The sequence below is a fragment of the Meriones unguiculatus genome, chromosome 5 (assembly GCF_030254825.1).
Source record: "Meriones unguiculatus strain TT.TT164.6M chromosome 5, Bangor_MerUng_6.1, whole genome shotgun sequence".
Classification (NCBI taxonomy): Eukaryota; Metazoa; Chordata; class Mammalia; order Rodentia; family Muridae; genus Meriones; species Meriones unguiculatus.
In genome coordinates this window covers 99,826,824-99,844,988 of record NC_083353.1, presented here as the reverse complement: position 1 = coordinate 99,844,988, position 18,165 = coordinate 99,826,824, and the positions used below count along the sequence as shown (strand labels likewise).

Sequence of the window (18,165 nt, the reverse complement as noted above, 5' to 3'; positions counted from 1 at the left end):
AGGCATGGTGCCAAGCAAGGTGAATCAGACATGTAACTCTAGCTCTTGGGAGACAGAGGATAATGTGACAAATTTGAGGCCAGCCTGGGCTACATAACAAGTTCCACACTAGACTGTGCAATAAAAAGTAAGAACCTATTTCAAAAAGGCATCAAAAAATAAAAATAAATACATAAATAAGCATTACCCTACACTGCTTCACTGTATTAAGTCAGTAATTACAATGTATGCACAGAGACAGGTCCAGTGCTACAGATACAAGGGGCTTACAAACCAAGAAAGTATGCCATGCAAACAGAGACAGGTGTGCAAATAATGACTACAAGTAACTCCAATTTTGAACGAGCAACATGAAAAAAAAAAGGCATATTTACCTTTGCCTAGGAGAAGAGTTGAGGAAGGCTCTGCATACCTAGGACCTAAAAGAATATGTAAGCAATGCAATCTAAGGGAAAGGGGCAAAAACAGACCAAAGTACTGAAGGGAAAGGCAAAGTCCCTTAGAGAGATGGCTCAGCCAGTGGTCCCAGGCTTAATGCCTAGCACTCACATGTCGAATCACAACTGTCTGTAACTCCAGCGCCCAGTGACTCAATGCCCTCTTCTGACCTCCATGGACTCCATGTATGCACATGATGCCCAGACAAACATGCAGGCAAAACACTCATCAAGTAAACAAATACAATTAAAATAAATAAATAAAAAGATGGCATAACACGTTGGTGTCTTGTTCTGTCAGCACCACAATCAAACACTTACAAGGAAGGGCTACACCTTGTCTTTCTCCCACACACATCTTGCTAGTTCACCTACAAATCTTGGCCCCTCTTTCAAAGCTTGCCAAAAGAAACACCAAAGTCTGTAAGTGTTCCTAGGAAGGCTAACATGTCAAGAGCTGTTAACAGTGGCTTCATATGTAACAAGAACACTAAATTAAGCATACACTGCAACAAGTTGTACCCAATTTCCAAACAGGTCCTCACAGGGCCTGAAGGAGTTGAGTTTATGAGTGGCAAAGCAACCATAAAGAGCTGTCTGTGGCTATGGAAGTCAAAGTTCAACTTCCTTATGGACCCAAACTCCAAACATGAGGCTAGTTGGGTATGGATGGCATACACCTATAAGCATAAGCCCAGAACTCGGTTAAGAAGAGGGCAAGGGGTACATAGTTAAAAGTCGTCTCAAACCTCATAGTTAATTTGAGACTTCAAATTATGTGAGGCCCTGTCTCACAAAACAAACGAACAAAAAACTGCTTCAGGCTGGCCTCTAACTCACAATTCTCTCTTTTTTTTTTTTTTACGATGAACTTGGCTTTATTGCAGAGATGCAGGAATGTTTCAACATACATGAATCAATATATCACATAATAAATTCACCACATAAACAGACTAAAGGACAAAAGTTACATGGTAATTTTACTTGATATGGAAAAGTCTTTGACAATGTTTTAAGTCTTCATGATAAACATCCCGAAGAGATTAGTAATAGAAGGGACATAACTAATATAACAAAGATAATTTATAACAAGACCATAGTCAAAATTATAAATAGAAAGTCAAATATTTCCACTAAATTCAGAAATGTCTCAGCTTCTCCACTGCTGGCATTGGGGACACATGCAGGTTTAGACTAATGGTCATTGATGAAGCTACTCTCACATGAAGATTAACATACTTCTTGTCACTTGTAATAACATTCCAATATTCACTGCAGAAACTACAACTTTCAACATGAATTGTAAATACAGGTATCTATCCTGTCCCTTGCCTCACTTGATTGTTAATTGCAAACAAGTCAGCTAACCTTACTACTGTTTAGTTTCAATATTTATGGAAAATCAAGAATGATGTGAAGACCTGGAATCTTGTACCTTGACTAAAACTCTTAGGTTCAGAACAGAGAATTAAACCAATAAAGGTTCCAATGTTAGATGCTGGCCAGGAAACAGTACCTTTCAAGGAGACAGTGAGTATTTGCAGCTTTATGCTCTAAGATGGAAAGAGACCTAAGCCATAGAGAGGAAAGAACTGGCCCTATAACTGAGGTCCCTACCTCCAGAATGCAGGAGTTTTGGTTAAGGGTATGCTTAGATGGGACCTTCAAGTAAGACTATAATGTTGCTTTTTTTAAAAACTTGCAATCCTCCTGCCTCAGCTTCTTGAGAAGCTTGTATTATTAGCCTGCTCTGCCAAGGCTGCTTAAATGTACTATTCTCACATTCAGTCTAGTAAAAAAGAAAATGAGGCTGGGAGAGGTGGCACACGCCTGTAATCCCAGCATCAGGAGAGGCAGAGAGCAAGTCCAGGACAGCTGAAGGCTTCACAGAGAAACCCTGTCCCTCAACTGAAGAATAGATACAGAAATTGTAGTACATTCACAATGGAATACTACTTAGTAATTAAAAACAGGAAATCATGAACTTTGCAGGACAGAACTAGAAAAGACCATTCTGAGTGAAGTAACCCAGAAGTAGAATGATACATATGGTATATACTCACTTATAAGTAGATATTAGCCATATAATATAGGATAAACATTAAAATCTATTTTCCTAAAGAAGTTAAACATCAGGAGGACCCTAAAACCTCATTCAGAAGAGCAAACAGAATAGACATCAGAAGTAGGAGAAGACAAGGAGAAGAACAGGAGCCCTCCACAAGGGGCCTCTAAAAGATTCTACCCACCAGGTACGCTATGGAAGGAGATGCTGACACTTACAGCCAAGCTTTGGGCAGAGTGAGGGGAACCTTATGAAAGAAGGGGGAGATAAAGACCTGGAGGGGACAGGAGCTCCACAAGGACAGCAACAGAACCAAAAACTCTAGGCCCAAGAGGATTTGCAGAGACTGATAAATCAACCAAGGACCATGCATGGAGACCTGATCCCCTGGCCAAAGGAAGTCCATAGGCTGCTCAGTTTCCAAATGAGTTTCCTAGTAAGGGGAGCAGGGGCTGTCTCTGACATGAACTCAGTAGCTGGCTCTTTGATCACCTCTCCCTGGGGGGGTGCAGCCTTGCCAGGCCACAGAGGAAGACAATGCAGCCAGTCCTCAAGAGATCTGATAGGCTAGGGTCAGATGGAAGGAGAAGAGGACCTCTCCTATCAGTGGACTAGGGGAAGAAGAGGGAGGAGAAAAGGGAAGACAGGTAGGACTGGAAGGAGATGGGGAGAGGTGCTACAGCTGGGATACAAAGTGAATAAACTATAATAACTAATAAATAAATTTAAAAAAGAAAATTTTAAAATAAAAGAGAGGAGCTGGAGAGATGGCTCAGTGGTTAAGAGCTCTCTGTCTGCTCTTCCAGAGGTCCTGAGTTCAATTCTCAGCAACCACATATTGGCTCACAACCATCTATACCTTCTACTACCATCTTCTGGCATGCAAGTGTACATACAGATAGAGCATTCAAAATAAATAAGATCTACAAAAAAAGGGAGGGGGAATAAATAAATAAAAGAGAGAAAGAAAAAAAAAAGAAGAAAAAGGCTGAGAATTTCACTCAGTGGAAGTGTACTTACTAGCACAATGTCCTAAATTCACTTCAGTGCTGTAAGGAGGTAGGGGATTCCCAGTTAATCTCTGGCTAAAGCTCTTTTTCAGTCTGTCTCAGTGACTAAATTCAACACACTCAAAAAATTCCAAGAACTAAGCAGAAAAGGCTTACTTCCTAAACCAAAGCTACTAATCCTTAAAGTATAATCAAGTGAAATTTGGATAGGAATTGAGCCTACACACTATCCACGAGCCTTAATTAAGAAAGCAGGCGGGCTTTACAGAGATCTGACTGCCTCTGCCTCCCAAGTGCTGGAATTAACCACTGACATTCTAAGAGCAAGGGGACTCCTGAACACTGACTGAAGCCTCTGAAGTCATAAGCCAAAATAAAGAACTATTCTTGAAAGATGAGGCGTTTCAGCCACAGTGACACAGGACTCACTAAAATAGACTCTTCCCATGTGCCCACTGCTCAGAGAGTTTTTTACATCCTGACCCTGGAAGACATGCCCTCCTCTACCCCTATTTTACACTCGAGGAAACAGGAACTGAGAGGTGTGCTTGCTAGTTTTTGCCAACCTGACACAAACACAGATCTTTCTGGGAAGAGGAAACTTTAACTGAGGAGTTATCTTCATGAGAATGACGAGAATGGCCTGTGCATGAGTAGGAGGCACTTTTGATTAATGACTTTTATAAACTTATTTAAAAACTGCAAATAAACAAAGACACCACACACCAAAATTAACCAGACCCAAAGCCTACACAACTTGATAAACTTACAGAAAATTAGAATTGCCATTCAAAACAGAAGCTATAAAGCTTCACACTAAATTTTATACTTTCAGTATGAAATGTATTTTTTTATTTAGCCACCACCAAACCCAAAAACTCCGTGACAGAATTAAAACTAGAAAAACAATTAGAGTCTATGTTTGTATCCACTGCTTCATTCAGGCCTGAATATCTGGCTTTTCCTCTTCTGTTTTCTTCATGTTATTCCACACCCACATGTGTTCCCACTGTAGGTGGCATCAACCCAGGGCAGGCGGTCCTGGCTGTGTAAGGAAGAAGGCTGAGTAAACCATGGGCAACAACCTGTAAGCAGCACTCCTCCATGGTTTCTGCTTCCGTTCCTGCCCTGACTCCCTCAGTGACTGTTAGCCTGAAGTGTAAGACTAAATAAACCCTTTCCTCCCAAGTTGCTTTTGGTCATGGTTTTTATCTTATCAACAGAAAGCAAAGGAGGACACAGGATAAAGGGCTTGAGAACAACAGCACGGCAGAATCAGAACTTAGGGAGTATATCTCACTTCATAAACTCTATCCTTCTAACTCACAGTCACTTAATCATAGTTCAAATAAACTCAACCACAAAGAACTCATGTGCTAATAAATTTAGCCTCAAAAGATATTCTCATAGTAACACTATTTTTGTACATGCTAAACTGTTACTAAGTATATATTACAAAAATATTTTTAGTATCATTCTACAAACACATGATTTCCTTTCGAACCCAGTTAAGGAGGGGGAAAAAAAACCAATTTCTGAGCAAAAAAGAAAAAAAGAAGAGAAAAGAAAGTTAGTTTTTAGATATCTGAAGCCTACAATCACTTTTCCAGTATAATTCAAAAGACATATTTATAGGCACACTGTTTTAGAGTACTGGGGACTGAACCAGTCTTGGACAGCCAGCATATCAGGCTCTATCAATAAACTACCTCACCAGCCCCTTGGATATTACTAAGTAATACCTAAAGCTCTACTAATTTTTAAGACTCAAAGTTTTGGGTTTTTTGTTTTTTTTTTTTTTTTTCTGCATATGAGGTAAGAATATCATTCTGGGGTTGTTAAAATGACTCAGCAGGTAAAGGTACCTACCACTAAGCTTGGTAACCAGGATGCACATGGTCAAAGAAGATCACTACATCCCACACGCTGCCCTTTGACCTCCACACATACAATATATACACACAGAATATAATAATAAAAAAGAAAATCATTCTAGTGTACGAAACTAGACAAACTATGAAACTGGATCTAACTACAAGAGCCAGTATCTAATTTAAGAAGCAGAGTAACCTTTAAAAAAAAATAGCACCTCAGAACATACGGCTTGTGATTTGGACTCTGAAGCCACTAAGTAAAATTGTCACATCTTAGAAAAACTAAACTCAGCCTGGTGGCAGATGTGGCTCACGCCTTTAACCCCAGCACTCAGGAAGCAGAGGCAGGAGGATCTCTAAATTCAAGGTCAGCTTGGACTACAGAGTTCATTCCAAGACATCTAGGACTACACAGAAAAACCCTATCTCTGAAAAGCAAAAGTAAAAACAAACAAATAAAATGCCTCAAATCTTTTACTTGAAATAGTTGGCAAATGGGTTTACATAGTTCCCTAGTTTATCTTAAATACGACCTTTAAGGACACAAATTAACTTTACAATTACAAACGATATGCACATATTTCCTTAATTATACTAGAGCATGTGTGGAAGTCACAGGACAGCTTGTAGGTCTGTTCTCTCTCCACCATGTGAGTCCTAGGGGTATAGAACTAGAAAATTGCCTTGAAGTCTGACTCAGGAAAAAAAAAAAAAAAGATTGTAAGGAAGAGGAAAGAGGTAAGCAGCATCCCAGGACTACAGGACCAAAGAGTTAAATAAGGACACATGAAAACACCAGAAATCTAGAAATGCAGTCCACAAGGAACTACACAGCAAACCACTAGAAAGCTAAGATGAGTTGTACTTACACAGTCTATCTGCAAGGCTCAAATAAAAGATAAAGAAAAAAGCTGCCTAAAGTCCCAATGCTGGCAGCTACTGACACACACACACAGACACACAGATACACACACACACACACACACACACACACACGACACTCCTTAAAATGTGCTCAGCACAGAACACCAATAAGTGGCAATGTCTAAATGCTGCCAGTGCAAGAGTTCTTCACACACACAGCAAAGGAGGCCGTGCTCCACTGACGTCCACTCAGAAGAGCTCACCATTCTAGAATGTAAATTTGGCCACATGATGTATGTGTTCAAATCTTTTCATTCAATGCCAGCTCCAGAACTCATCCTCAAGAAGTGCAAATCCGGTACTTGGTAAAATGGCAAAACCCTGGAAAACATTCGTGTCCAGTGATGAGAAAATGATCAACTATAAAAACTGAAGAACTAAAAAGTTGAGCGATAGTGGGCGATTCTGCTGCATTCTGGCCCTAGATTCCTCCTGTACCAGGGGAGCACTTCCTATTACTGCTGTGCCTTTCCCTGATGGTGGGCCTCCTGCAAGCCCAGAAGTGTATCCACTGCAATCATATCAACAGTGCAGGTGGTGTTTCTGAGTGTGGTGAAACCATCTACAGGTACGAAGAGTCCAGCAACAGTCAATGACGGAAACATAGCTCAAGTCCTATAGCCTGCTTTAACATTTCTATTAGTTCTAATTCTGTGCCTGTATGTTCATGTGTGAGTATGAACATATGACCATGCAAGTGCCCCAAGAGGCAAGAGGCATCAAACCTCCTGAAACCAGTTACAAGCAGTTATGAACTGCCTGATGTGGGTGCTGAAAACTTAACTCAGGTCTTCTGCAAGAGCAGTATATAGTCTAATCTTTGAGCCACCTCTCCACTCCCTACAGTCTAATTTTTATATGTAATACCTATCTTTGCAACTGAAAAAGGGCTTAGATACAGGAAAATGGAAGCTATTAAAACAATATAGCTTTCAAAGTTGCTAAAGAGAATATCACAATCAAAAAACTCTTTTCTTTCTTTCGGTGAGGGAGCACGCACCAAAGTCCTGTGGAAATCAGAGAGCAACTTGTAGGAATGGTCTCTCCTTCCATTATGTGACTCCCAGGGAAGGAACTAGAGCTTGGGGATGTGCACTAGCTGCTAAGTACTCTCAGCTACCACTACAAAACTTCTTAAAAGACATTTGGATACACACTTGAAAACGATAAGACAAAAACGCTTTGAAACACTGGCTTAAGTTCACCTCACATGATGGAAATGAAAGTGGTTTCTTCCATAACACTTCTACAAAGCCCTTCAAATTCCAGACAACCTATATTAACCCTAAGAAACAGGGCTGCAGTGACATGGGATGTAATCATGAGGACCAGAATTCTGATCCCAGCACCCCTGTAATAAGCCAGGTGCTCCACTCACTGGCAAACACATGTGTGCATATGTGTGCGTACAACCAAACACGGAGACACACACATGAATAAATAAATATTCTTTTAAAAATAATCAGGGAAGATCTCCAGGGCTTCCAAAACTAAAATGTACATAATATACACAGTCCACTCTGCCTCTGTTTTCAGTGATAATCTGGGGGAAACTTGGGAAGTTCATTAAGTTGTCAGTCTTTAAACACCGTCATCTAAAATAGATCTTTTATTAGGAATATCGGGTTTTCAAAATTCTCAGATTACATAGAACAATAATGGGAGAATGTATGGAGGCAAAGAGCCCCGAAGAGCATGTCCCAGGCTCCTTAACTATGAACCTAAGACATACAGAAGACTAGCCTCTACACTGGAGTTTTAGACTTATTAAACATCTAAACTTAAGGCACAGCATATTTTTTTAAAAAACTGGTTTTACCATTATTACCCCAAATTAATTAAAATAAGCCATTTTACAAAACTCAAAATTGAAACCAAATATGAGTGTATATTTTGTACCCTAAGACTCAAGAAGCAGAAGGGTTATTACAAGTTTGAGGCCAACCTAGGCTATGAGGGAAGTCAAGATCAGCAAAAGATACAGTGTCACCTTGTATATAAATAAGTAAAAATAACTCAAAAATTTCTGCTTTTGACTCAATAAAAATGTGTATAATCAACTAGTTGTGTAAATGTACCTGACTGTCCACTGCCCCTACCTTTCATGAATAATTGCTTTCTCCTAATTTATGTCACTATATATGATGCCTAGATTGGGAGTTGGGGATGTGGTCAACTGATGAGTACCATCCAGCACTGCACAAGCAAACCCCTGGGTTCAACCCCTAGCACTACCACATGAACAATAAATGAAACCAGAACAGGAAATCAACTAGGGAAAGATGTTTTTACACGTGTATAAGTGTGTGTCTGTAGCAATGCTACAGTCATAAATAACTCTTTCAAGTTAAGCACAATTTAAAGAAGTATACACAATTTTTATAACACAGTCTATTTTTAAAGCACATAATGCTTACAAGCATTTTTTTGTAAGAGTGTTTTTGTGAGCCATGGTGTTCTCAGAGGCCAGAAGGGGGCACTGGATCCCCTGGAGATGGGAGTTACAGGCAATTGTGAGGTCGCTGACTTGGGTACTGGGACTGTACTCAAGTCCTCTGAAAAGAGCAGCAATGGATGGCCATCTTTCCAGTCCCAAAAAAGAAAGATTTGTAAAGAATCAAGATCTCCCAGTTCTCCACTCTACAGTTCTAAACTAAGACTTAAAGAGGCAGATAAGAAAAGTAAAAAATACATTGGCCTGAGTCCTGATCCTACACAGGATACCTGTCAGCTTTGTCATTGGGACCCTTGGCCTATGAGACTTTTCTAGCTGTATCAGGAAAATCAGATCACTTAAAGTTTCTACAAGCTCTTAAGCAACTAAGGTGGGCAGGGTGTTAACAGGCCTATAGTACTAGCACTCCAGGAGCTGAGCAGAATAGGAGCCCCAGTTTGAGGACAGCCTGAGCTATGAAACCAGACTCCACCTCAAAAACAAAACACTCTAGATTTAGGCTTCTTCTTGCCATGTGTCTTTTCTTAATTCTCAGCAGTAATAAAAATATCCATGGATTAACTTTTTCAACTAATCACAATTTGAAGAAGTATACACAAATTTTTATGACACTATTTTTAAAACACGAAATGTTTATAAAAGTTCACTATAATATTTTGGCAAATCCAATTACATATGACTAAGTAACTATGCTATGACCCATCTAAGTGTACCAGTAAATGATTACTCAACAATACATATTACACATATAGAACACATGACTGATTACACAACTGCACTAACATTAACACAGTAATTGCACATTATTTCATTTCTAACACATATCAGAAAACTAAAGTCTAGGGTTGTTTCAATAACATGTAACACAAATGAGAATATTCTGCACCTCATACCTCTGTTCTTGGACAGTCCAACTTTTTAGGATTGGACCAACCCTACATGCAAGAAATTCAGCTTCACAATTTTTGTAATTAAATCATCCTCAAACTCTTAGGTAGATGTACTGACATTTAAATTTAATGTTTACAACCTATGACCCACCCTGGGAGAGTAGGAAGATTACCATGTGTTCAAGGTCAACCTGGACTACCTAGTGAGTTCAAGGACAGCCTGGTCACAGAATGAAACTCTGCCTCAAAAGAACAAAGAATAGATGAAAGTGAACCACAGGTAAACTGGTGTCACACCCTTTCTCAGCATTTTAAACCCCATCACCAACTTACAGTCTAGAATTTTTTTCTTCTTTCCCTAAATTATTTTTGCTGTGTGTGTGTGTGTGTGTGTGTGTGTGTGTGTGTGTGTGTGTGTTGGGGGTGAGGAAGTGCAGTTCCTGCCTGGTCTGGTACTTGTTATGTATATGTAGCTCAAGAAGACCCTCAAACTTGTAGCAATCATCCTACCTCAACTTCTCAAATGCTGGAATTACAGGTAACACCAAGTCTACAACATTAACATTTTTAATTGACAGATCATAATTATGTATTTGGGGGGAGATAATGTAATAATTTACTATAGATAGAATTTGAAATTATTAAAATAAGCTAAGCACTGGTTAGAAAAAAATAAATTAAGTTAAACATAGCCTATCTTCTTGTGGGATCTTTTTTCATAATTCATAATCTTTTTTCATAATTCAAAAAGAATACTCTCATATTGTTGGTAACAAGCCACTAAACTCAACAGCACTGGAGACATCTGACAGTTGTTCAAAGAATCTAATGCAAAAGGAGGGCAGGCATCAGGAGCTGCATTCCCACAAGCCATAAATTTTGAGTGAAGACCACACTAGCCTGAGAGTCAAAGGAAATGAGCCCTGCTAATTGCTTTCTCAATGTATTTCCATGTGCCTGCATTGAGTAGAACAGCCACAACCAATATTAACATGTTATCACTTTCCTATTACTCCTACTTAACCCTTAGAGCAACTCTGTTAATAAATCTATTGTTATCTGCATTATAGATAAGAAAACGGCAGTCAACTCAACCAGACCTCAGGCTGCTAAGTGGCAGATCCAGATTTCAAATCCAGGACTGCTTCGCATTAACGTTCAGTTTTGTATTACACTGTCTGGTGATAATATAAACATAAAAGCAAGCAGTATGTCTCTTAAATTCTATTTAAATTCTTTTAAACTCTTAAATTCAATGCAGGTTCTTGAAATAACTACTCCTTTATAGCAGATACAACTGACCATACTGACACGCGCGCACACACACACACCAATTCAATCTTGTCCAAGAAACAGGATTCCCAAGAAAACTTCAATTCTTTGTGGTTGTTTTGGATTTTTTGTTTGTTTGTTTGTTTGGTTGGTTGGTTGGTTGGTTGGCTGTTTTTTTCGAGACAGGGTTTCTGTGTAGCCTTGGCTGCCCTGGATTTGTAGACCAGGCTGTCCTTGAAATCAGAGAGATCTGCCTGCTTCTGTCTCTGCCTCCCCGAAAGCTAGAATTACAGGTGTCCGACGCCTCTGCCCCTGGAAACTCCAATTTTTATCTAGAGTAAATAACAGAAAATAAACACCTTGCCGGCTACAGAAAAGTTCTAATATGAAAGGCAGCCTAAAGTCTGTTCAGACTTATACTCTTGACATTAAACACCTACCCATTTCAGGCAAGGAGGGGCAATACAAAAGGAGCCAAACATAAAGCACACAAATTTTCTTCATACATATATTCAGCCTTTTTCAAGAGAAATTTGGGTGTCTGTTCCTCTCTTTCTCCAGGTCCTGTTCACGCCTGTTGCTCTATTACAGTCTGAGTCACAAGTTACCGAGTTTCTCCTATGGCAGCGTGTCTGAATTATTCTGGTAGCCAAACCAGTCGGACAGCTCAGCTGTCTCCTGTGAGAGGATTGTCACAATCCTCCTGAAGGTATGAGAACAGCCACCACTTCTCTTCGGAACACTTGTAAAGCTCAACCCTGTCAGGACAGCCCTAAGACTGCTCCTTGGCTCTAAATAAAGACTGACAAGAAATCACTCACCCCCATTCCTTCCCCAGCCAATCAAAAAAACCAAAACTCAACAACCACTCTCCCAATGAATTAACCACATTATAATTAAGTTCTCCAGACAATTTCCTGGAGCCTACATAAGCTACGTCCTGATCTAGCAAAATCCTCCTCTAGGAGGAAAAAAAAAAAAAATCTCTCTAAAGACCAAAGCCTGCAGGATAGTTAACTTTACTTTGAATGTAAATCCATCTAGCTACCCCTCTAACACAATCAGCTCTGAAAAAAAAACCCAGAAACTCTCTTCGTCCTCACTCCTGGCCTTAATAAAACTAGGACCGGAATGGTCTCTCCGACACCTTCCACCAGCGAGCTAAGTCATCAGTTTGATCTTCGACTCTCCGTGGACAAGTGACAAAGACCAGCGAACTGGAGGCGCCAAGGTTCCTCCTGGCATTCACAGAGGCGCCCACAAGGGTCGCCTGCTTTCACAATGCGGCCCCTCCGTCCCAAGTGATTTCAGAGCGGCTCCCCCTTCGCAGGCGTTCTGGAGCAGGCCGGACTCACCGGTCCCGGTGAACAAGTGACAGACTGGAATTAACCCTTCAGCCTCCACAGCCCGCGAAGGCGGCAACTGTGACACGCTCCCATTAACCCTCTCCGAACCGCCTAACAGGCACAGGCACTACCAAAACGCAGCTTGAAATTGACCCTCGGGCTGCTGAGCCGCCAGCTACCACCTCCGAGGCCCACACACGCAAGATCGCTCAGCCCGGCCCCGGGGAAGGTGACAGGCCCGCAGAGCGGCCAGGCCGCCCGCGGACGGCTGCTCACCGCGATGACATTGACGAAGGTGGTCTTGCCCGAGTACTGCAGCCCCACGAGCGTCAGTTCCATCTCCTCCTTCCAGAAGAGCGAGCGGAACCAATCCAGCAGGCGGGAGATGAGCGCCAGCATGGCGGCGGCCTGCAGCGAGCGGAGACGGGCGCGGACAACCGTGGACACTTCTTCCCACGAGCGGGTATCGGCCCCGAACCCGCCAACGGCTCCTCGGCGGGTCCCCCGGCGCGACTCGGGCGGACACAGGCGGGCGGCTGCGACGGCCGGAGCCAGGAAGCCCAGCGGGTCATATGACTCGCCCTACCCCCTCCCACGGCTGGCCCCGCGCAGCCGCGGAAGCGTCCCGCAAGAGCGGCGCGGCCCGGAGGACCCCGAGAGCCCGCCGCCGACAGCGCCACCTGTTGGTGAGTGCGGCCGCCCGGTCTTCTCAGTGGGTCAAGCGTCATTGTAGGTTCATTCACCTTTTTTTTCTTTTTTCAACTCATTGGTCTCCTCAACCAGACGTCTGCCAACAATTTCAGTACTTGGAAGGTGGAGGCAGGAGGATCAGGAGTCCAGCAAACCAAACAAAAAATGTGGGGTTACGGAGGTGACTCGGTTAAAAATGCATGCTGCTCTTTCTGAGGATCTGAGTTCAGAACCCAGCACCCACATCTGGCCGCCCTCAACAACCTGTAACTTCAGCTCCAGGGGATCCGGACCCAGAGTTTTCTGACTTCGTGGGCTCCTGCAAGCACATGCACATACTCCCACAAGACACACACACACACACACACACACACACACACACACACACACACATTTTGTTGTTGTTTGTTTGTTAGTTTTTCGAGACGAGGTTTCTCTGTGTAGACTTGGCTGTCCTGGACTCGCATTTTAGACCAGGCTAGCCTCAAACTCACCGAGGTTGGCCTGTCTCTGCCTTCCAGAGTGCTGGGATTATAGGTATGTGCCATCACATCCGACAATAATAATAATTTAAAAAAAAAATAAAATAAAAGTTGGTCTCATTCACTTATTGACTGATTTTTTTTTATAATTGTTCATTGACGATGTACCCTGAAAGAATGTTAATACTCTGAGGAATTAAGCGCAGAATTTTAAAAAGAAAAAAAAAAAAAAAAAAACAGATTTTGTGTTGGGAATATAGCCCAAGTGGTAGAATGCTTGCCCGGCATGTGTGAAACACTGGTTTCCATCCCTGGGCTGAATGAAGTGCTCAGTACTGCATAAAACTGGGTGTAGTGGTGTATACCAGCACTGGGGAGTGGTGTAACCCCAGCAGGTTCAGAAGTTCAAGGCCAGTCTGGGCTTTATGAGACCCTGTCTGATGATGATGATGATGATGATGATGATGATGATGATGATGATGATGATAATGGTCTGAATTAGGTGTAGGGTGCTCACTTGTAAACTCGGAGCTCTGTAATGTGAGTTAGGGGTCTTGCTTGGTGAATCCAAGACCAGCCTGAACTACACAGTGAACTTAGAAAAACCTGTCACATGAAAAAAGAGTCTGCAGCATGGTACATGCTGTTCAGAAACTGAGCGCTTGCCACACCTCTCCGAAGCCCGGGCATCCATCCTCAACTCTGCTAAGGAAACAAAAGTTCTTCACCATGTCTTTGGTTGGAAAAAGCAAAGGATGAAAAACAATGTTTTGACTGGTAGAGAACTAATAAACTGTGATGGGATCACGATGAAAAGTGAGTGGTCATGTAATTACAATGTTCATGAGAAAATACGTTCGTGAGGGCTGGGGCTGTAGCTCAGCTGGCAGAGTAGTCGCCTAGCATGCACAAAGCCCTGGTTCCATCCCTGGGCTGAATGAAGTGGCTTTCGTGACACCTATCTGTCATGCCAGCACTTGAGAGGCAAAGACAAATGGATAACAAGTTCAAGGTCATCCTAGGTTGCATATTGAGTCTGAGGTAGCTTAGGATACATGAGACCTTGTCTCATATACGTATGTGTGTGTGTATGCAGAAGAAAAAAATCAGAGAATGTTGATTTGAATAAAAGTCCCTGAGCTGTGAGTCTAGATCAATGATAAAATTCTTTTCCAGAATGTGGAAGACAGAGGGTTCATTTGTAACACAGCAAAACAATAGTAACAGTAAAAACCCTGCCCTCCCAGGGCTTACAGTCCAGCGAGGAGACCATAACATATAGCAAACAAATGAGAAAATGCCATGTGGTACTTAACACTATAAAGAAAAGTGAAGAGGAACAAGGAAGGAACTATAGCAGACTCACTTGACTTTAAAGTCAGGTGGTCCTGAGTGGAAAAGCTTGAGGGAAGTGAGAAAGAGAACCAGGCTGACCTTTGGAGGAAGCACATTCCAAAAAAGAGAAAGAGCAAAGACTAATGGGAAGGGTAGTGAGGTGGTCTGGACACTGAAAGATACTGTGGTTGGGGAAGAGGGAAATGATGAGATCATATTTTAATTTAATTTAGAATATATTTAGAATATTAATTTAATTTAGAATATAAAAAGAAACTCCAGCTGACTGCCTCAACTGCCCCAGTTGATCTCTGCTTCATGTTTTTAAGCCTCTAACCTGATGATATTTCCTGCATTAGCTCTCTCAGTCAACTACTCCAGTCATCTCTGCTGGATGTTGTGAACTCACACTTTGATGGAGTTTGCCTGCCTAACTGCTACTTGCTGTTCATTCTCCTACTATTACTTGCTATATACTTAATAAACACATCCATTTAAAATCAAAAGTGAGCTATTGCAGGTTATTCTCTAGACAGTACAGAACACTGGCACACATCAGTGAGGCCTGGAGTAAGGAGAGAATTCAAGTACCAGACAGAGTGGGGCATGATGGTTCTAGTTTGGCTTTTGTTTATACAAGATGGGATGACAGCAGAGGGACTGAAGATTTAATTGTTTTTATTGTGTGTGTATAGGTGTTTTGCCTGCATGTGTGGCTTTGCACCACATGCATGCGGTACCTGAGGAAACCAAAAGAGGACATTGGATCCCCTGGAATTGTTACACACACACAGTTGTTGGCCTCTATGTAGGTCCTCTGCAAGAACAGCAAGTGCTTTAACTGCTGAAGCACCTCTGTAGCCCCAGAGGAGTGACTGACTCGGTGTGTGTGTCTGTGTGTGTGTGTGAGAGAGAGAGATAGAGACAGAGAAACAGAGAGACAGAGAGACAGAGGGAGAGAATTTAATGGATGCGGAGTACATTCATGCCGTAGCACACATGTAGAGGTGAGAGGACAATTTGCAAGAGTTGATTCTCCACTTCTACCATGTGGGTTCCAGGGTTGAAAGTCAGATCACCAGGCTTAACAGCAAGTGCTCTTACAAGTAGAGCCATCTTGCCAGACATCAATTTATATCTTCAAAAGTTTACTGGGAGCAGATAAAGACTATTACTGCTAAAACTGACAACCTGAGTTCCATCCCTAGGACCCCACAAGGTGGAATGAAAGAAATGACTACAGCAAGTTGCTCTCCAATTTCCATGTGTATGCCATGGACCTTGTGCAAAAGTCAATAAATAAATGATAAAAGAATTTGTTTTAGAGTTCATTGAAGCAGGCCTGTGGAGAGCTGCCTGTAAGAGGACATTGTGGGTTGTCCTTCCTCTGTCCCCTAAAGAATGGGACACTTTGGTTTGAGGTTTTACACCTACAGAACTGTTAGAAAATAACATTCTGTGATTTTAAGCCACGTAGCTACTGGAACTTCATTTCTAAAAAAATCTAATACAGGAGGTGAGAATGGAGCCAGTGTTGAAAGCTGGCTCATAAGCCTGTTCTCTAGCTTAAGGAGTACAAATGGTAGGCTGGCTTCTAATTTTGTTAACACTAATGTGTTGGCTCTCGTGGAGCCTCCATTCTAGAAAACTATACAGAATAAATTAATCCAGTCTTGTTATTTATTTACATTGAGGTGCTGAGATGAATCCCAAGGCCTCACGCTTGTAGAAAGGGCTCGACCTCCTATCTACATCCCTAGCTAAAACTAAAGTCTGTCGTTGTGGTTGTTGTGCTTTGAGACAGCTAGCCCAACTTACCTGAAAATTTACTGTATATCCAAAGACAGCCTTGAACTTCTGGTCCTCTAGCCTTCACTCCCAGAAGCTTGGCCTAAAGATATGTACTACACTGGGCTCCAAGCTAATTTTAAAATGAGGAACGACCTTCATCTACACTTACTGTAATTCTTTCCACTTCTATAATTGTTAGTCAATGGAAAATACTCCTCAACTTAGGGAGCCTACCACAGAGGGCCTCTGAAAGACTCTACCAAGCAGTGTTTCAAAGCAGATGCTGAGACTCATAACCAATCTTTGGGCAGGGAATCTTAGGAAAGAAAGGAGAGATAGTAAGACCTGGAGAGGACAGGAGCTCCACAAGGAGAACAACAGAACCAAAACATAGGGGTCTTTTCTGAGACTGATACTCCAACCAAGGACCATTCATGGATATAACCTAGAACCCCTGCTCAGATGTAGCCCATGGTGGCTAAGTATCCAAGTGGGCACCCTAGTAAGGGGAAGAGGGATTGTCTCTGACATGAACTCGGTGGCTGGCTCTTTGATCACCTTCCCGTGAGGGGGTAGCAGCCTTGCCAGGCCACAGAGGAAGACAAATGCAGCCAGTCCTGATGAGATCTGATAGGCTAGGGTCAGAGGAAAGGGGAGGAGAACCTCCCCTATCAGTGGACTTGGGGAGGAGTATGGGAGGAGATGAGGGAGGGGATACAGCTGGGATACAAAGTGAATAAATTGTAATTAATTTAAAAACATAAAAAATTAAAAAAAAGTTAGCAGCAGCAAAGCCAGATGTGCCATGAAAGCCAGATGTGCCATCCCTAACCCAGACCCCGGAGGCGCCTTTTCAAATCCTGCTGGGTGATCTTGGATAAAATTCCAAGGCTTGGATTCCTTGCAAATCATTATTGTTAATTGGCTAGCATATAAAATATACTAGATATTCAATAAACTGTTAAAAATAAAACAAAATTAGATAAAGAAATCTTTCAGACAGGAGAAGAAAACACCTTATATAGTCTGGGGAGATGGCTCAGTTTATAAAGTACTTACTGTACAAGGACCTGAGTTCAGATTCCCAGGGTCCCCATGAAAGACCCCCGAAGGTTGTCTTCCGTCAGGGAGACCCCGTACCCAAAGATCAGCGAGTCCAGTTGTTAGGATGCAACCAGCAAGAGGCTTTATTGAGTACACGGGTACCCGGGGCGACAAAGTCTCTTGGAAGACTTGTGCGCCTCTCGGTTGGGGTGACGGGTTTTTATAGGGCTCGGGAGCAGGAAGCGCGGTTACAGAAGCGAGAAGCATAGTTACAGGGGTCTGATTGGGTGGTTTGAACAAAGCCGTAGTTAAGTCATGTACCCAGAACAGGGAAGGCGGGAAGGCAGATTGTGAGCCGAGTCACGTACCCGGAACCAGGAAGGCGGGAAAGAATGCAGCGAGGTAGCTCTCCCCTCAGGGAACTTACTGTTATACCGCGCCTACTCTACATAGTGTTAACAATCGCTGCTTATCTTTTGGTCTCTCACCCATAAAAGCAGTACATGTTTGTAACCCCAAACCTGGGGAGGTAGAAAACAGGAGGCCCTGG

General features: G+C 42.2%; 1 protein-coding gene across 2 annotated transcripts in view; it reads right to left on the bottom strand.

Moving 5' to 3' along the window:
* Arl8b (ADP ribosylation factor like GTPase 8B) overlaps positions 1-12,870 on the bottom strand; it is a 38,259-nt gene extending 25,389 nt beyond the window's left edge. The window contains exons 1-2 of one of the 2 annotated variants that reach the window (XM_021643223.2): positions 12,550-12,683; positions 6,514-6,631 (exon numbers count right to left, since the gene is read on the bottom strand). In XM_021643223.2, the coding sequence (XP_021498898.1) occupies positions 6,514-6,540 (27 nt within the window). In that variant the 5' untranslated portion in view covers positions 6,541-6,631; positions 12,550-12,683. Of the gene's footprint in view, positions 1-6,513; positions 6,632-12,549 lie in introns of both variants that reach the window. The other variant, XM_021643222.2, reaches the window with a different exon arrangement.
* Between the last annotated feature and the right edge of the window lie 5,295 nt (positions 12,871-18,165).